At 36.0% G+C, this 21,255-nt stretch overlaps 1 protein-coding gene across 5 annotated transcripts in view; it reads right to left on the minus strand.

Annotated features, from left to right (window-relative positions):
- Positions 1-682: 682 nt before the first annotated feature.
- Positions 683-21,255, minus strand: part of N4BP2 (NEDD4 binding protein 2) — a 58,863-nt gene continuing 38,290 nt past the window's right edge. For 2 of the 5 annotated variants that reach the window (XM_086406063.1, XM_086406067.1), the window contains exons 14-17: positions 17,703-17,891; positions 16,572-16,740; positions 7,687-7,810; positions 2,853-6,289 (exon numbers count right to left, since the gene is read on the minus strand). In XM_086406063.1, coding sequence (XP_086262189.1) covers positions 6,244-6,289; positions 7,687-7,810; positions 16,572-16,740; positions 17,703-17,891 — 528 coding nt within the window. In that variant the 3' untranslated portion in view covers positions 2,853-6,243. Of the gene's footprint in view, positions 2,685-2,852; positions 6,290-7,686; positions 7,811-16,571; positions 16,741-17,702; positions 19,514-21,255 lie in introns of those variants that run through there. The other 3 variants (XM_086406066.1, XM_086406064.1, XR_015165459.1) reach the window with 3 other exon arrangements.

Raw genomic sequence — 21,255 nt, forward strand, 5'->3', positions numbered from 1 at the left:
CAAAAGACTATAGATGCGATGATTAGAGCTATAGCCACCCATACTGCTTTAGGAAAATGAGAGCCCTCCTTGGATCGGCTACAGTGATGAGCTAAAAGGATCCTAGATTCTCAAAAACTTCATGGAAAAGAGGATGCCCATCAGTCCTGGACTCTTTATATTTCTGAAATTTTAAATGAAGAGAAAAATCAATTTATCTTTACCATTGGAAAAAACCATAATAGCAGCTTTATCCTCCTAGATAAAGGAGGAAGGCAGATTTAGAAATGACAGACTTTCACAGACATACACTGTGGAGCCACATCTCTCTCAGTTGGGGATAACAGGATATTATCTCTTTTTCAGCAATTATTCTTACTCTTAAGACAGATATAGTTGCTCTATACTAGGAGTCAGAGAATCCAGGTTGAAGTCTTACCTCTGCCACTAACTAGGCAAGTCTATCTAAGCTTTTGTAGGACACCTATGTAATAAATTTCCCTTGAGTCTTAAAATATAATGTATATGAAAAGTGTCCCACCATATAAATTATCACACACAAAATAGTTGATGAAATACCTGTAGAGAGAAGCTCTTTCTGTCTCACTTGGTATTCCTATTAACAAATATCCAATAAATACTTATTGAATAAATATTTTTAAGTCCTTGCTAAATGTATAAATTATTCTATTTTGGAGTTTAATAAAGTTCAAAGGACTTTAATATTAATTAAAGTATTACTTGAGAGACACAGTTCTTTAGAGACACAATTCTTAATTGTGACATCAGTCAAAAGACATAATGGTATGAAAACATAAACCTAGCTAATCCTGGTTCAAAAGCAGACCCCTATTTGCTACAGTAGTAGTAGTTAGTTGCTCAGTTCAGTTCAGTTCAGTTGCTCAGTTGTGTCCGACTCTTTGCGACCCCATGAATCGCAGCACGCCAGGCCTCCCTGTCCATCACCAACTCCCAGAGTTCACTCAGACTCACGTCCATCACCGAAAATAAATATTTTTAAGTCATTTTTTAAGTCTAAGTTCACTCAAACTCATGCCCATCAAGTCAGTGATGCCATCCAGCATCACCAAAAATGCCATCCAGCCATCTCTTCCTCTGTCCTCCCCTTCTCCTCCTGCCCCCAATCCCTCCCAGCATCAGAGTCTTTTCCAATGAGTCAACTCTTCACATCAGGTGGCCAAAGTACTGGAGTTTCAGCTTTAGCATCATTCCTTCCAAAGAAATCCCAGGGCTGATCTCCTTCAGAATGGACTGGTTGGATCTCCTTGCAGTCCAAGGGACTCTCAAGAGTCTCCTCCACCACCACAGTTCAAAAGCATCAATTCTTCGGCCCTCAGCTTTCTTCACAGTCCAACTCTCACATCCATAAATGACTACTGGAAAAACCATACCATTGACTAGATGGACCTTTGTTGGCAATGTCTCTGCTTTTCAATATGCTATCTAGGTTGGTCGTAACTTTTCCTCCTCAGTGGTGTCCAACTCTTTGTGATCCCATGGACTGTAGACCACCAGGCTCCTCTGTCCATGGGATTCTCCAGGCAAGAATACTGGAGTGGACCTCCATTCCCTTCTCCAGAGAATCTTCCCAACCCAGGAATCGAACCCAGGTATCCTGCACTGCAGGCAGATTCTTTACCATTTGAGCTACAGGGAAGTCCTTTTTGGCAACAGCAAAATAGTTTAAATTAGAATAAAAGTTGTGGTATAAAAATAAAAAACTTTTGACACTTTTCCCTTGAAATTACCAGTTCAGTTCAGTCATGTCTAACTCTTCATGACCCCATGGACTGCAGCATGCCAGGATTCCCTGTCCATCACCAACTCCCAGAGCTTGCTCAAACTCATGTCAATCAAGTCAGTGATGCCATCCAACCATCTCATCCTCTGCCGTCCCCTTCTCCTCCTGCCCTCAATCTTTCCCAGCATCAGGGTCTATTCCAATGAGTCAGTTCTTCACATCAGGTGGCCAAAGTACTGGAGTTTCAGCTTCAGCATTAGTCCTTCCAATGAATATTCAGAATTGATTTCCTTTAGGATGGACTGGTTGGATCTCCTTGCAGTCCAAAGGGACTCTCAAGAGACTTCTCCAACAACACAGTTCAAAAGCATCAATTCTTCGGTGCTCAGCTTTCTTTATAGTCCAACTCTCACATCCATACATGACTACTGGAAAAACCATAGCTTTGACTAGATGGACCTTTGTTGGCAAAGTCAAGTCTCTGCTTTTAAATACGCTGTCTAGCTTGGTCATAGCTTTTCTTCTGAGGAGCAAGCACCTCTTAAATTTCATGGCTGCAGTCACCATCTGCAGTGATTTTGGAGCCCCCAAAATAAAGTCTGCCACTGTTTCCCCATCTATTTGCCATGAAGTGATAGGACAGGATGCCGTGATCTTAGTTTTTTGAATGCAGAGTTTTAAGCCAGCTTTTTCACTCTCCTCTTTCACCTTCATCAAGAGGCTCTTTAGTTCCTCTTCGCTTTCTACCATAAGGGTGGTGTGGTGTCATCCTGGAGGAAACTTCTTTGTGTTGAGGATGGGGTGGAGTGGAGTGATGGAAGTCCTCTGTCTCATCCTTTTGTCTGTCCTGCTGGTCTTTACTGGTCCCTAAGCATGTAGGCTTTTGCAAATGAAAGTTAGGAACACTCCTTTGGTTTTCCTTTCTGCTGATCACATCCTTCCCCTAAAGTAATGGAAGAAGAAAGGCCTAACTGCTTGAATGGAGGGAGAAGGAGGGAAGTGGAGATTGTGACCATGTGAAATATTAAATATTAAGTTATGCATAAAAATGTACTTTAATATTTAAACCACTAACCCCACCACACCAAATGAAGGATATCCTCACATTGAGCAGTGGTTAATGTATTTTATTAAATTAAGTATGTAATTTGCAAATGGTTTCATAAGAAATTTTAAAAGCAAAGTTATAAAACAGTTTCAATAAAAAAGTACAGAATTAACAGCAAAATTACATTTTCTTTATAGTACAAATAAAAGGATTTTGTCTCTAATAGACTGTTTGAAAATCTTATAATATATTCTCCAACTGACAGTTGCAATATTATATTTTAATGAGAAGTCTCATGGTTAATTCTCAATCACATGTTAATAAATGGTTTCATCATTTGGACCATAAAAGTCATTTGCTCAACTTTAAGGAAAACAATGTCATCATATAATGTGAAGTTATAAAAAACTCTCCGGGATGTAGATGCATTCTAGCCTTATTTCTCTAATAAATTTTGCAAAGAGACATTAGGTAACACTGTAAACTTGAATTACATTTAAAAATAAGCACCATTTACATAAATTCTACCTAAACTTACTTTACCTTTTAAATGACAAGGTTTTTTGGCCACACAAAACATTTAAATCTGTTTTCTTTACCATGTAAATAAAAATAAGCAATATTTAACCACAACACAGAAAAATTATCAAACTTCACCTCTATTGCACAATGAAAAAGCAATTGGAAAAAACAGCACACATTATTTTTGTGTCTTTTTTATACATTTTGTCATTTTCTTAAATTGAGAGCAGTTAAAACATTGTCAGAGCAATTTCCTGAGTTTCAAAGTTTCCAATTTCCAGCTCAGAAATAAGCAATCTTGCTATTATATATATCTTTTTTCTAAGCATACAAAACACTTGAATTTAAAAAGGACAAAATAAAGGATTGGAAACAATCCAACAGAATTATTTAGCTTTTCTCTCCAAAATGTGTTATAATACACAAGACACTTTAAAGTGTTAAGTCAGGGTTTCTACTATACAATATGTCCCACATTTAAAGGCCTTAGAATTTCAGGCAGTACTGAAACACTAATACATGAAGAAATCTCAACTTGAAATAATATAGAGATACATGAACAGCCAATAAATGTAAGACAAAATACTTCCATTTCTCCTGTTTAAGGAAGGAAATGAACAGACTGAAAATACTGTTAAGAGTCCCTTCTGTTCAACCCCGCTTTCCCTGTGGTTTCCACATTAGTGCTCATCGTCCCCTGGGAGATACTGGTAAGAGACTATCAAAAGAATATAATTGTTATTAAAATCTTCCAAAATTACAGAGCTGTTGTATTTCTTAAATATTAATAACTTTGCAAAGAGCCATTCTAGTAAGTCATATATTAGCACAAATATACCAAAACATACACAAAAACTCTGATAAGCCCCTCATTATCTTTAGTTTTGACACACAGGATTTAGAAATGAGTAAAAGAGAAAAATTTGATAATCCTCAAACTCTGTTTACCTTTGGCATACAGGATTTAGAAACAGGCAAAACAAGAAAAGAGCCATTATAAAATTTTCTTTCATAATTACATGTTGCTTAAACTATGCTAGATAGTGGGATAGAAGCCAATTTGATACTAAACAACTTTACAAAAACATTTATAATGCTCAATATTTCTCCATATATTTACGAATGATGATTAAGAAGAAATGCCCTAGATTTACCAAAATAAAGCATAAAACTAGAGTTGGTACAGTTCAAAACATAAGTTCTTTCATTTGATTTCTGCCCACAAAATACCTCACCTCTTGTTCTTTTTGACTGCTCCCATATTAATCATAATTATAATAACTAATATTGAAGTAAAGTCTAGTTGAAACACTCAAAAGTGATGTCTTTTTTTTAAACTGGGATGAGGAAATATAAAAACACAGAAAATGAGTATGCAGCTGCACACACTTGAATAATTCTAGGTTTTAGTACTGTTATACACATTTCTTAAATCATATCAATTTATACACAGAAAGGTTTTATTTCATTAACTAACAGTTGTAGTTTTATAATTAAAGTTGTTGAAAGGAATTGTTTTATTTTTAAAACAATTTAAACAAGTATACAACTCTTCTAGACCTCACAAAAAACATGCCAAACTGTTGGCATTTTTAACAAATTACCACAAATGTAACAATGTGAATAATACTTCAACATCAGTTACTATTTCTAAGTAACAAACATATATTTTTATGGAAATAAATTCAATGATATGGCTCTTCTTTTACAAGCATGCTTTCATGATATATAAAAACATGTTTCTGAATTTTAATTTCATTAAAATGTCTGTTCTTCTGGAAATTCTTTCAGTAATAGCGCAATCCTAAATCCTATCACCTCTAGTCCAAATAATTTTTAAGCTTATCAAAAATCAATACAGTTGTTCGCTAAAACTACATATGTTGAAAACACCCTTCACATCCAAAGTCAGATTTATTTAAGCCAGCGTCTCATATTGGAAAATTATACTTTATCACACTAAACTTGTGTAAAGGAAGTTATAACTGACAAGTATACTAACAGGGCTTTTTAACCTGACCAAGAAAAAAGATGTCAGTGAGTTTCCTTTCAGAAAGTTGGTTCTTTTTAAAAATAAAGGTAAAAAACTTTTAAATTGTAAGAATTTCTTTTATGATTATATTAAAAATGTTTTCTATATCTGTTTTAAGTTAATAGGATTTTGACCTTCTCTAGTTTAGAAATTACATGCCTCAAATACAAAATATAGCTCTTTAGTACTGTCTTCAATAAATATCATTTACACAGGCAGTGCTATAAGACTAGGAGCAGTTCTAGAAGACAGCAGCACTCCTTCTTTGAAAACTTGTCTGCCTATGGAAGGTATAAAACTGCACCATAATCTCAGACCCCAACTTAACTTCTAGGAAATGTACACACCCAGAAAGAAGGAACAAAAGGTAAGCGATCACAACCATATACAAAGAAGAAGTACAACAGAGTGTCTTCCTTCCTGCAGAATATGGCAAAATGATTTTTTGTATTGTTTTGAAATCAAAAGCACTCAAAGGTTTCTGTTAGATCTCCTTTCTTTCTGTACTACTACAACTAGATCTCAAAGCACTTTAAATACCTCTCGTAGAAGCCTTTAAGACTTTATGAAACATCAAACAACAATTAATATAAAGGTTAACATTTTCTGTCTGAGAAAGTATCAGAGCATTTCAATCTTTAAAACCACAGCTGATAATTTTCTTAGACATCTGGTAATCAATAAAAATTCTCTTTAATATCTTTAATAGATAACATATTTGGCATTTGATTGAGTAAAAATTAAACGTCTCTTGAATTTTGAAAAACATCATGTTTTTCTGTTTATAACTGGACATCACTACTAATAAAACATACATTTACGTAAAATTGACTAAATCACTGCAAATAAAACTAATTTTAAGCTACAAACCTTCACACTTTTTAGTCAAGGATGTTTGTTTTATTTTAGCATGACTTTCAAGCACCCTGGTTTAATTTCAGAGAATCTGCAAAAATGAAAAAAGAGTTAAAGATAAAAATTTCAAATTGATTACAAAATATATCTTGTAACCAATTCTAAGTGCCTATGCTAAACATAATATTCACTATCAAAGCACTCTCCTTTAAGTTAAATCAAGGACTAATATCTATGCTTGTGTTCTTTTTAATCTACTGTCAAAATAAATACATGACTAAGGCTGGGGATTACTCCTAACAGCAATCTTATTACAATTTAAGATTTTTAAAAATTCTCAAGCCTGATTTTGATGTTAATGAATAACAGTAAGCTGTATGAAGGATATGATGATGTCTGAATTACATTCTCTCTCTGCATTATAACAGCACCAAGAAGAAATTTCCATAAGTAAGTCTGATTTATCAGAACATGAAACTCCCTCAGTGTGAAATTTAAAGAAACACCACCAGTCTCTAAAACAGACGATTAATTACAATATGATAATGTTCTAGCCTATTTCTTTTGTAAAAGTAACCCTAAAATGTCATCTGTTTTCATGCTCAGAATTAATGCTATATCTTTCTATAACATAGCAAACATTTTATTACATGACATAAACAAAACAGGCTGTAATAACTGAAACTAGAAGGGAAGGAGGGCACTGGGATTCCTCAGGGAATCTATCCATCAACAAATCTTTCTTCTTGAACTTGTCTTGCCATTGGCTGTTACTGAATAATAATCACTTAATGAAAAAGGACATTTCATATTTGCCAGCTAAGACTAATAGTGGCACTTAATTTATGAAGACGTATAAATTCATAACTGACTAGAGATTTCCACTAAAGTTTAAATACATACAAATTATAACCACATTTTAGCAGGAGCTCCAAATTCTTCCAAAATCCACAAACATGTACTTCTTTTCAAAAGAATTAAACAATAACCTTAGGGTGTGAGGAAAAGGGAATGACAGAGGATGAGATGGTTGGATGGCATCACCGACTCAATGGACATGAGTTTGAGTAAACTCCGGGAGTTGGTGATGGACAGGGAGGCCTGGCGTGCTGCAGTCCATGGGGTTGCAAAGAGTCGGACATGACTAAGTGACTGAACTGAACTAAACTGATGATATGTATAATCTAACTATCTTAAATAACATAAAAAAAAAAGAATATACTTATTTTCTTTTAAATTTTAAATCTATGATAGAAATAGTTTTTTTCAAATGATTACTTCAAGAACAAACCATTTTTCTTTCATTTCTGGTTTACTAGACATCATAAATCCAGAAAGGATGTTACATATCATAATCATGAATTTGTGGCTAAAATCAGATGGTTAAATTTAGTAAACTACCTTAAAAAATTGTTCTGAGCATACTATTAGTGTTTATTATCTGCATATGGGCAACTGCCATTATCGATAACAGAAATCTATACTCACCTAAAGTTATGGCTTGTGAGGTATTTTATGACGGCTGGTTTGATGCGTGCAACTCCTCCCTGGCTGTGGTTTCCTCTCCCCGTTATCACAGAGAGATAGGGCTTACCACCATTCTGCTTAAATTCTGTTACAACAGGAATTGGAACAGTTAAAATTTATTTATCTTACATTCTCAACAGAAAACAAACCTTTACTCAAACACATACGAAATTGTTTTCATGAAGATTTAAAGATTTATTACTTCAAAAAGTCCTACACTGATGTTTTTAAATGTATGTTTTATCTTCTATACTTTTAAGTATAGAAGCTTCATAGCAATTGATCCACCAGAAGATTGAGTGGAACTTCTCCTGTCGGGAGAGAGACATGCATGTGCTACTAGAATTTCTCTCTGAAATAATGATGACAACGATAATATTAACGATACTGAACAATTATTACACACATGGAGTCAGGCATCACTTTAAGTGACTTACATTTATTAACTAAGAATCTTTACAACAACTCTACTAAATACTCCGAAGCCAGACAGCTTTGATCTTTATTATAAGCAGCTCTGTCACTAAATGACTGTGTACTGGGACCATGGACAAGTTTCTTAGCCTATCTGTGCCTATTTTCTTGTCAGTAAAATGGGGTATGAGGCAACTGCTTTATAGGCTATCACTCTCAGGAAGAGCCATTAGCAAACCCACTAATTATAGCATGGACTGCAGTGTTACTGTTAAAGATAATCAATTATTAACTTAAGAAAGTCTTCCAAATAGATGATTTTAAAATATCAAATGAACCTGAGCCTCTTAAAAGACCATAGCTCCTGCTTTGGAAATGAGCCTGTGCAAATAAAATATATAAATCTGGAAGTAACAGCTACAATAAAATAGCAACAACAAAAAACCTGTTTATAATATGAATTGATTTCACAATTCAGTAGATATTTGCTCCTCAGTTTTAAATAGCACAAGTTATGACCTTTAGCATAAAATACATATACCCATAAACATTCCATACTCTGTTCATTAAGTTGCCATAAGACTCTGCTGCTGCTGCTGCTAAGTCGCTTCAGTCGTGTCTGACTCTGTGCGACCCCATAGACGGCAGCCCACCAGGCTCCCGTGTCCCTGGGATTCTCCAGGCAAGAACACTGGAGTGGGTTGCCATTTCCTTCTCCAATGCATGAAAGTGAAAACTGAAAGTGAAGTAGCTCAGTTGTGTCTGACTCTTAGCGACCCCATGGACCACAGGCTACCAGGCTCCTCTGTCCATGGGATTTTCCAGGCAAGAGTACTGGAGTGGGTTGCCATTGCCTTCTCTGGCCCTAAGACTCTAGCAGATCCACAAACATTGTTTTTCAAGTCTCATATCTCCTAAGGCAATATTTAGTCTGGAATTAAAGTGGACATGTTGCTCTTGTATTTATAATTCCTGTGTAAACTCATCTAAAGCATTTCTCAGATTTATCATTTCAACTGTAAATATTTCAGTACGTATTTTAAAAGATAAAGACTCTCTAAAAAAAAACATAACCACAATGTCACAATCATATCTTACAAAGTTAAAAATAGTTCCTTAACGTTTCTAAAAATGGCTAAAAATTTCCCCCAATAGTCTCAAAAACAGTGATTTGTTTGAATCAGGTTTGAAAAGTCCACACATTGTATTTGGTTGATATATTTCATAGGGCATCCCTGGTGGCTCAGACGGTAGAGAATCTGCCTGCAATGCAGGAGACCAGGATTTGATTCCTGGGTATTTGGTTGATATACCTCTTAACTTTTAAAAGGTTCTCCTTCCCGCTGTGTAATGGAGTTTTTCAATTTGTTGGAAAAATGAGATCATTTATCCTAAATATTTACAGTCTGGATTTTGTATCCCCATGGTGTCATCTAACATGTTCCTCTATTCCCTACAAATCTGAACAAAGCAGTAGTCAGATCTAAAGGCTTCATCTGCTTCTGGTTATTTGGGGGCAAAAAGCTTCATGGGTAGTTGTGGTATATATATTTCAATCAGAAGACACAAAAGGGTCAGATTTTTTAAAATAATTCATCCCTAATTTTGACCATCATCTTTTACAACTACAAGCAATGTGGGACAGAGCCACAGATTGTTCCTCTGGACACGTTTCTGTTCAAAAAATACTACCATCTGGTGGTGACCAACCATAATTACAGGTCACCACAGGCAGCGTGCACAGATGGGCTTTGGCTTCCAGATAGAGTTTGTATCTTGGGTCTGGCCAAGTATCACCTTAAGTTATTTAACTCTTTTATTCTCATAATTTTTTCTACTGAAATAAAATTCACGATTTTAAAATGTACAATTCAGTGTGTTTTAATACATTACAATGTTGTGCAACCATCATCATGATCTAATTCCAGAACATTCCATCATCTCAAAAAGAAATTCTGGGCCAGTTAGCAGTCAGTCTCCATCCCTGGCTTTCCAGTCCCAGAAAACAATAATGAACTTTGTTTCTATGGATCCTATTCTAGACAATTTATATAAATGGAAATCATATAATATGTGGCCCATTGTATCTGGCTTCTTTCACACTGCATAATCCTTACAAGGTTCATCTGTGGTGCAGCAGGTGTCAGTATTTCATTCCTTTTTATGGCTTAATTATATTCCACTGTATCAATATACCACATTTTGTCCATTCACCAGTGGATAGACATCTGGGTTGCTTCCACCTTTTGGCTATTATGAATATACATAAGTTTCTGTGTGGATGAACTGTGTTTTCAATTCTCTTGTGTACAAGCCTGGGACCAGAACTGCTGGGTCATATGATAACTCTATGCTTAACCTTTCAAGGAATGTCAACCTTTCCACAGGTTGCACCATTTAACATTCCCACTAGCAATATATGACGGTTCCAATTCTCTGTATCCTTAATAACACTTATTATTTTCCATTTTATTAAACTTACTAAGTCATCAGTTTCCTTATCTATAAAATGAAAGGAATACCTACTCTTTATTCAGTCACTTACTCAAAAGGTTTTTAAAGTGTTGAATGGAAAGCAGAATATACGATAATGATTCAATAATTATCTTTGACTCAATTTTTGGCCAAAAAGATGGACATATAATAATCAATTATAGGGACTTCCCTAGTGGTTCAGTGGTTAGGAATCCACCTGCCAGTGCAGGGGACATGGGTTTGATTCCCAGTCAAGAAAGATCCCACATGCCATGGAGCAACTAAGCCCATGCATCACAACTACTAAAGTCTGCACACCTAGAGCCTGTGCCCCATGAGAAGAGAAGCCACTTCAATAAGAAGACAATGAGAAGCCTGTATACCACAATGAAGAGTAGCCCCTACTCGCGGCAACTAGAGAAAGCTCGCATGCACTATGAAGACTCAGCACAGCCCCCATGCAAAAAGTCACCTATATAAGAAGCTTTTTTTTTTTTTCATTTTATTTATTTATTTTTTTAATTAATTTTATTTTTAAACCTTACATAATTGTATTAGTTTTGCCAAATATCAAAATGAATCCACCACAGGTATACATGTGTTCCCCATCCTGGACCCTCCTCCCTCCTCCCTCCCCATACCATCCCTCTGGGTCGTCCCAGTGCACCAGCCCCAAGCATCCAGCATCGTGCATTGAACCTGGACTGGCATCTCGTTTCATACATGACATTTCACATGTTTCAATGCCATTCTCCCAAATCTTCCCACCCTCTCCCTCTCCCACAGAGTCCATAAGACTGTTCTATACATCAGTGTCTCTTTTGCTGTCTCGTATACAGGGTTATCGTTACCATCTTTCTAAATTCCATATATATGCGTTAGTATACTGTATTGGTGTTTTTCCTTCTGGCTTACTTCACTCTGTATAATAGGCTCCAGTTTCATCCACCTCATTAGAACTGATTCAAATGTATTGTTTTTGATGGCTGAGTAATACTCCATTGTGTATATGTACCACAGCTTTCTTATCCATTCATCTGCTGATGGACATCTAGGTTGCTTCCATGTCCTGGCTATTATAAACAGTGCTGCGATGAACATTGGGGTACACGTGTCTCTTTCCCTTCTGGTTTCCTCAGTGTGTATGCCCAGCAGTGGGATTGCTGGATCATAAGGCAGTTCTATTTCCAGTTTTTTAAGGAATCTCCACACTGTTCTCCATAGTGGCTGTACTAGTTTGCATTCCCACCAACAGTGTAAGAGGGTTCTAAATACTGTGATACACACGAGTACTAGCAGAAGTTTTTAATAGGCAGCCTAATTTAGTCTGAAAGTCAACAAGCGGTAACATAGATAAACATAAAGAAATGGAAGAGAAGCAAAACACAAGACAAGGATGAAGACGCAGAGCAGAAACAACTAAGTAGGGATGTGGGGATTTATGCTAAATGAAACATGGTAACCTTATCACAGTGCTAATTATGTAACTAGTCATTCACTATCATCTATTCTGTTGCTGCTGCTGCTGCCAAGTCACTTCAGTCCTGTCCGACTCTGTGCGACCCGATAGAGGGCAGCCCATCAGGCTCCACCATCCCTGGGATTCTCCTGGAGTGGGTTGCCATTTCCTTCTCCAGTGCATGAAAGTGAAAAGTGAAAGTGAAGTCGCTCAGTCGTGTCCGACTCTTAGCGACCCCATGGACTGCAGCCTACCAGGCTCCTCTGTCCATGGGATTTTCCAGGCTAGATGGCAAACTCCATAAAGATGGGAATTGTATGTCTTTTTCACTGCTTTATGTTTGATGTCAAGAATATAGAAGATCATCAAGTTTTTATTGAGTAAATGATGTATTCATCCTCTATAAACAAAATATTCCCTTTTAATACTTCTATATAGGAATTTTTCTTTTCTCCAGATTAAATAATGTATTTAAGCTGCTCTTAAATTTTCTTTTCTAATCTTTGTTGCTGTTTTCTAGATTTTCTCCAAGATTTTCAAAATTATATTTAAAAAACAAGTGGGGGAGGTAAATCCTCTACTCTATCAAAGAATGTCTGCTAATAAACACAGAAGGAATACAAATTTTAAAACACCATTATGGAACCACCAAGATAACACAGAAGAACTGTACAAAAAGGATTTTCATGACCGAGATAATCACGATGGTGTGATCACTGACCAGACATACTGGAATGTAAAGTCAAGTGGGCCTTAGGAAGCATCACTACGAACAAAGCTAGTGGAGGTGATGGAATTCCAGTTGAGCTATTTCAAATTCTGAAAGATGATGCTGGGAAAGTGCTGCACGCAATATGCCAGCACATTTGGAAAACTCAGCAGTGGCCACAAGACTGGAAAAGGTCAGTTTTCATTTCAATCTCAAAGAAAGGCAATGCCAAAGAATGCTCAAACTACTGCACAATTGCACTCATCTCACACGCTAGTAAAGTAATGCTCAAAATTCTCCAAGCCAGGCTTCAGCAATATATGAACCACAAACTTCCAGGTGTTCAAGTTGGTTTTAGAAGGCAGAGGAACTAGAGATCAAATTGCCAACATCTGCTGGATCATCGAAAAAGCAAGAGAGTTCCAGAAAAACATCTATCTCTGCTTTACTGACTATGCCAAAGCCTTTGACTGTGTGGATCACAATAAACTGTGGAAAATTCTGAAAGAGATGGGAATACCAGACCACCTAACCTGCCTCTTGAGAAACCTGTATGCAGGTCAGGAAGCAACAGTTAGAACTGGACATGGAACAACAGACTGGTTCCAAATAGGAAAAGAAGTACGCCAAGGCTGTATATTGTCACCCTGTTTATTTAACTTATATGCAGAGTACATCATGAGAAACGCTGGGCTGGAAGAAGCATAAGCTGGAATCAAGATTGCTGGGAGAAACAGCAATAACCTCAGATATGCAGATGACACCACCCTTATGGCAGAAAGTGAAGAAGAACTAAAAAGCCTCTTGATGAAAGTGAAAGAGAAGAGTGAAAAAGTTGGCTTAAAGCTCAACATTCAGAAAACTAAGATCATAGCATCTGTTCCCATCACTTCAGGGCAAATCGATGGAAAAACAGTGGACACAGTGGCTGACTTTATTTTTCTGAGCTCTAAAATCACTGCAGATGGTAATTGCAGCCATGAAATTAAAAGACGCTTGCTCCTTAGAAGGAAAGTTATGACCAACCTTGACAGCATATTAAGAAGCAGAGACATTACTTTGCCAACAAAGGTCCGTCTAGTCAAGACTATGGTTTTTCCAGTGGTCATATACGGATGTGAGAGTTGGACTATAAAGAAGGCTGAGCTTCTTTATAAAGAAGAATTGATGCTTTTGAACTGTGGTATTGGAGAAGACTCTTGAGAGTCCCTTGGACTGCAAGGAGATCCAACAAGTCCATCCTAAAGGAGATTAGTCCTAGGTGTTCATTGGAGGGACTGATGTTGAAGCTGAAACTGTAATACTTTGGCCACCTTATGCGAAGAGCTGACTCATTTGAAAAGACCCTGACGCTGGGAAAGATTGAGGGCAGGAGGAGAAGGGGACGACAGAGGATGAGATGGTTGGATGGCATCACCGACTCGATGGACACAGGTCTGGGTGGACTCCGGGAGCTGGTGATGGACAGGGAGGCCTGGCGTGCTGCGGTTCATAGGGTTGCAAAGAGTCAGACACGACTGAGTGACTGAACTGAACTGATGGAACCACCAATAAAATAACTGATTCAGACAAGGATCATAAATGGATGCTAAAATCGTAAGGGAAAATGAGAACAGCTGTATGAAAACAGTTATTCACACAGTCACAAAGAATCAATCACCAAAATTTACTAACTGATTACAAAGGGAGAAAAGGTACATTTACAAAGCAAAATCTGATATGATAGAGTTCCATATCTCAGCTAAGAAATCAAACTTAACACCACCAATAAGGAAAACTGACCATATGTGTCTTATAATGAGTTCACCAAGGATAACCTAACATCACCTATGCAGCATTTTTACCAAGAAAATTTTAAACTGAATCTAGCCGTGAAGAAACAATCAGACAAATTAAAATTGTTCGACAATCTACCAAACGACTGACTTGGAATCTTTAAAAATGTCAATGACATGGAAAACAAAAATTAGACAAAGGAACCACTCTATTATCACAGGAGGCTACTGACTTGGGACCATCAACTGGAACATGTGATGCATGACTGGATCCTGGATTGAGGGTACAGCTCATAAGACCTTTCCAAGACCTTTCCATACAACTAGAAAACACTAAGTATGGCCTGTATATTAGACAACACTTTGTTAACAATGTTAAATGCCTTAAAAGTGATAATGTATTGTGATTATGTAGGAAAATGAATTTGTCCTCAAGTGATAAAACATGCTGAGGTGTTCAAAAACAAAGCACCACAATGTTTAAAACTTATTCTCAAATGGTTCAGCAGAAAGCAATTTGAGAGAGAGAAACAAATGTGGCCAAATGTTGATGACTGGTCAGTCTACAATTCATTCAACTTCTCTGTGAGTTTTAAATTTTTCAATATAAAAAGCTAGGGAAAAAAGATAGTGATAAGAGTAGACATATATGTTGATATGCAAAATAAAAATGCCCATCAATAGACAGATGGGCACATTATGACATGGTCACATAATACTATACAGCAGTTATAATTTAAAAAAAACCAATCCATTAAGATGAGTAGATCCTGAAAACTAGAATGTGTGAAAATAAGGAACTTGGCTGATAATACAGTGTGACACCATGTATGTTCATTTTTTTAAACTCACAAAAGGAATACTACAAATAGACTGATGATGAATGCAAACTGAAGGGTGTTGATTTCCATCAGGAAGGTAAGAGAAAAAAAAAAAAAAGAAGCACATACAGTAAAATGTTACCACTTGTTACTTTATACTCATGGGTACAGAGGTGTTCTTATTTTATTCTGGAACCTTTTGAACATGGTTTGCATGATAAAAAGATGAATTCTCAACCTTTTATATCAATTATATTTAATCAAGTATTTAATAATATAACTGATATGTGTTGAACTGATAAACTTATATAGTATACAACTTTCTAAAATATATACAAAACTAATTAACTGGAATACAGCTATCAATGACAAAGCAGTATGATGGAACCACAAGGAATAACTGAGGCATGGATTTTATGTCTCCACAATAAAATGGAAGATAAAAAGAAAGTCAAGTTGAGAATTCAAAATACCCTAGCAGTGGTAAAAGGAGATGATTCCCTAGTATTAGATGATTCCCTACTATTAGTCTGGGTACTACAAAGATTGAATTCTCCTAAGTGCTACCATCTGGTGATGAAAAGGAAACAAGATGATAAACCAACAAGATACTTTAATGTATATAATATACATAATATGATTTTAAGAGGCAGGCAGTAGCTTTCCTATTGACCTGCAAAGACTAAATACAAGCAGAAAGGGAGAAAGACACACCATTATAATGCAAACACTCAGAAATCCTGAATTTATGATAATTCTATAAAAATCCTATCACCTTATTTACTTCTGTATTTTATTAAATATCTGTTGAGCAACTGACATCTAATAAGTATCTAATAGCTCTAATAAATGTCTACGAACAAAGATGTGTAATATTCCTGAAAGACCGAGAGAATTCTCAGATTATATCATGCCCTGCCTTTGAGGCCCAACAGTTGGTTTGATATATATACATGCCCAGTAAAACAAAGGAATACAAACATGACTGAAGCAGGAAAATAAAAATGTTAATGGCCAAGGCAGTTAGAATTCTTTTCCAAGGTTTTCTTGAAGAATGAGTCTAATACAAACATCTATCAGTGTGACACACATATCCTTAGCCTGCACATTCAGACTCCCTTGAATTTGCAAGTTATATCAATACAAACAAAGACATACTTTCTATTGAAAATGTGTCATGACTACAGTCTTACCTTCAGTTTTCTGCTGTAAAACTGTTGTCAAATGTTCTATAGCCTCATCCACATGCAGCCCATGGAGGTCTAGAACATTCTGCGGCAGTAGGGAGGCATTGACTTTCTCAAATATCTCCACGGCAGCAAGGTGATTAGCTTCTTTCATCTTCTGCTCATGGAGACTACCCTTTAAATATAAACATATCACCAGTGATCACTTTTCATATCTGCTACTTAGTAGGCAATCAGAAAACAAATAGTGCCCCTAGTAAAAAGAAGAACAAAAAAAAATGGAAAAATTAATCTAAAATTTTTTATGCAACGGGGTAATATGCAAAAACACACCAAAAATTTAGGTGGATTTCAGTGAACTAATAACATAGTTCTTAAACTACTGGATCATCATTTCTAACACATCCTCTGATCCAAAAATCATAGAAGAGGGATACAAATAAACAACATCCATCTCAAGAAGGAATCCAGTGGTTTACCTTTTGATAATCCTGAGTCTCAACCCTCTTAACAACTTGGAGTTACCCCTGAAGCCATCCCTTAAGGTCTGCTATTGTTGTTCACTAGATAATACCAGTTTGATACTTTTTCTGCTCAGTCATAAAAAAGTAAGCTACGTGGAACCACAAGAAAACAAAAAGTCAATCAACCAGGTTTCTTTAATAATATGCTGAATGGGGTCACAATGAATTGGACATGACTGAAGTGACAGAGCACATGCATGCCAAATGAGCCTAGGTAGAAATTCTATTTCCCTGAAAGATATTAATGTAAATTTCTTTTTCTGACTATGAAAAGTGATACCTAACTAAAAATTCAAGCATGATAGAAAGCACAAGTCCTCTGTAATCCCACCTGGGAAGGTCAATACTAACATTCTGCTGTGTTTCCTCCATAAAACTTGTAAGTGTTTAGAAGTAGTACTGAATGAGAGAACCCAACCTAAAAGAGATTAGGGACTGTTGGAATTCTCAGACCATACAGTTCTTACAGAACAGGCTACTTTACATCACTTACAGAATATAATCTACATTCCCCAGAATAACTTCATCTAGTCACAGTACGAGTATTATCTCCTTCAAGATTATTCAGACATCATAGATGACAAAGAAAAAAAGAACTGGCTTTCCTCTTTACCTGCTGGGCATAAAATGTGGCAACATTTTTCTTCCCCATCCGATAAGCTTCTTTTGCCTTGCTGTAGCATTCCATCCTCTTCTGCTGGTGCAAGAAAGCCTCTGCCCTGTAGTCATCATACTCTGGGTACTCAAAGTCCTGGAAAGATGGTTCACTTGGTATATCTTCAGTCTCTTTCAATTTCTTTGCCTATAAGGTGTTACACAATAAGAAGAACCCAAAGAAAAGAACACACAATCTTTACCTTCAAAATCTGTACATGAAAACTGGGCTCTACTAATTTTTATCTTTCTTCTTCAAAAAACAGACAATATTTCCCTACTGTCTTCCTAGTAAGTCATGCACTTGTCAACCATCATTAACTTTTTCGTACCATTTTAACCACTCTTATCTAAGGAGATGTTAAAAAGTTCTCTAAAACTATGGAAATAAAAAAATCAAGCCAAAAGAGAGAATTTAAAATATCCAAAGAATAACATTCATTTATCTAATGCAATAGTTTCCAAATTTTAGTTTGCAAACCCATTCATAGGGTCAGTCCAATCACTGAAGGAAGTAATGGCATATTTCAATTTATATTTAAAAAAAAACAGTAGTAAAATAATTGAATAATATTCTTTTGAAAACAGAAGAGCATACGGAGTGACCATGCCTGATAATCGGTAAAAATCGTAAGGAGGTTTATAGGGCAGTTTTCAATCAATTCAACCAACTAGCCACTATGGTAGTGTTGACTTTTTGAGCTTTCTGGAATATGATCAAGTAGCTGTTACCCATATGGAAACTTAAAGAAACTAAACTAAATAACTCTAATTTAAAACATGAGATCATGAAAATAATTATGCAAATTAGCCTCAACACTAAACCAAATAAAAAAGAATAACATAAATGTATCACCATATCACCACATTCCTAACTCATTACTAGAGTCAAAAATCTGTAAATACATTTTTATTTTTGCAACCAATACGCATGACTCTCCTTTACCTAAGAATATTCATAGGCCCTACATCCTTATGTCATGCTCACTAATAATCATACTACTGTTTAACTATTTCATACGAATGTTTAAATAGTCTATGAGTGTATAGCTTGTATCCTGGATAAAACCAAATATTTTGCAGAGAAGGGATTAAAAAAAAGAAAACACTTTTTATGACCTTTGAAAAGCCATAGTGCCTAATACAACAAACATAAATATTTGCCTTAAAAGTCTCTATTGGTATTTATACTAAAAAATGCAAATCACATTTGGTTCTCTGGGAAGAGAACCTTCATTTCTTATTTAAAAAAAAAAAAAAAAGACAGGGAATTCCCAGTCTGTCCAACAGTTAGGATTCTGTGCCTTCACTGCCTAGGCCTGGGTTTGATCCCTGTTCATGGAACTAACATCCCACAAGCCACGTGGCAAGGCCCAAAAAAAGAAAGGAAAAAAGAAGTATATAATGAGAGCTACTCTCATTTTAAAATAAAACCAAAATTTATTTTTATATCCCTTTCATAGTGATATGGTTTACTATAACTTCACTAACTAGGGCCAAGTGAAATACATGCTTCCTAAGAATTCACAAGCCTGGTGGGCTGCAGTCCATGGGGTCTCGAAGAGTCGGGCACGACTGAGCGACTTCACTTTCACTTTTCACTTTCATGCATTGGAGAAGGAAATGGCAACCCACTCCAGTGTTCTTGCCTGGAGAATCCCAGGGATGGGGGAGCCTGGTGGGCTGCCGTCTATGGGGTCGCACAGAGTCGGACACGACTGCAGCGACTTAGCAGCAGCAGCAGCAGCATTCTCTTGAAAGCATGATGTACTGTAATATTAAAACCATTTCCAAAGGTAACAAACTTGCAAATTTCATTAACAACTAAAGGGAAAAGGTACTAGTATTAACAAAACACAGTTTTAAATAAATGTTAGTTTCTTGAACAAAACCAGGAAACCAAAATGTTACTGGTATCATGATACTCTCTTTTAATATCTCTGGTCCTTTAAGGTCCTGGGATATCAAAGACAGACTATTCTGCTCACAAATCTTAACAATATTTTTATCAGTGTTGTGACATCTGCCTACATTTTTTTGAGAAAGACTAAGTATATCTTATCTCCAGTATAACTTATTCAAATTTATGTTTTGGCCAACGTGTACACAATTCACAAACTCTCCTTTCTTGATTCCAACATCTTCTAACCATCTCCCACTTTCAGCAAGCACACTTCCCAATCACTTCCTCTACTGCCGTAATGACCAAGAGTGCCTTGCTCTATTATCAGGAGAAAAAGTAGTCTTTATTCCCAGTCTGGCACTGAAGGTCTCACCATTATCTTGTACTCTTTGAATCTTGTAACATACTACACTTATCCATGATGAACACAGGCGTCAGTGGTACCATATACTTCCTGCTCTGTGTACACACTAATAGATAACATACTACACCTATCCATGACACACACAGCCATCAGTGGTACCACACACTTCCTGCTCCATGTACACACTAACAGATCACATGAACACCAAAATTACCCAAGTCCTATCAGCTAAATTCTGGTGAAATAGTCAAAGAAAAAAAGGAGCACACAAGTTTATCCATAAGTGGTCTTATTAACAAGCAAAGCAGGATGATTGAGCACTGTTAAAAAAAAAAAGTCTAAAACTAATACAAGATTAATATATAAAATCAATTGTATTTCTATTTGCAGAGGACAATCCAAAAATAAAATTAAGAAAACAATTTCATTTACAATGGCATAAAAAAAAACACCTAGAAATAAATTTAACAAAAGTCATGTATAATTTATATTCAAAACTACAACACACTGTTGAATGAACTTAAGAGGAACTAAATAAATTGAAACATACTTCCACGTTCACAAATTGGAAGACAGTATTGTTAAGATGGCAATACACCTCAAATTGACCTGCAGATTCAATACAATCCCCATGAAAAGTCCAACTGGCTTCTTTGCAGAAACTGACAAGCTCATCTTAAAAGTCACACAGAAATGCAAGGGGACCAGAATAGCCAAAATAATCTTGGGGGGAAAAAAAGAACATAGTTGAAAACTCACATTTCTCAATTTCAAAACTTACTACAAAGTTACAGCAGTCAAGACTATGGTACAGGCATAATGACAGACATATAGAACAATGGAATGAAACTGAGAATCTAGTAAAAAATTTACAGTCAATTCATTTCCAACTAGGGTGCTAAGAAAATTCAATGTGGGAAAAATAATCTTTGCAACAAGTGGTACTGTGATAACTGAATATCCATATGCAAAAGAATAAACCTGAACCCCTATCTCACACCATATACAAAGATCTAAATGTAAGCACTAAAACTATAAAAGAATTTAAAACTATAAAACTAAAACTATAAGAAAACTTGGGTGTAAGTTTGGTGACCCTGGATTAGGCAGTAGTTTCTTAGGTATGACACCGAAAGTACATGCAACAAAAGAAGTGAATTGCACGTGATCAATTTTTAAACTTTTGTGCTTCAAAGTACATCAGCTAAAAAGTGAAAAGACAACCCTTGGAATGGGAAAAAGTCT

Source organism: Bos grunniens, chromosome 6 (assembly GCF_055505025.1).
Source record: "Bos grunniens cultivar Pamir isolate PY7600 chromosome 6, Bosgru_T2T1.0, whole genome shotgun sequence".
Classification (NCBI taxonomy): Eukaryota; Metazoa; Chordata; class Mammalia; order Artiodactyla; family Bovidae; genus Bos; species Bos grunniens.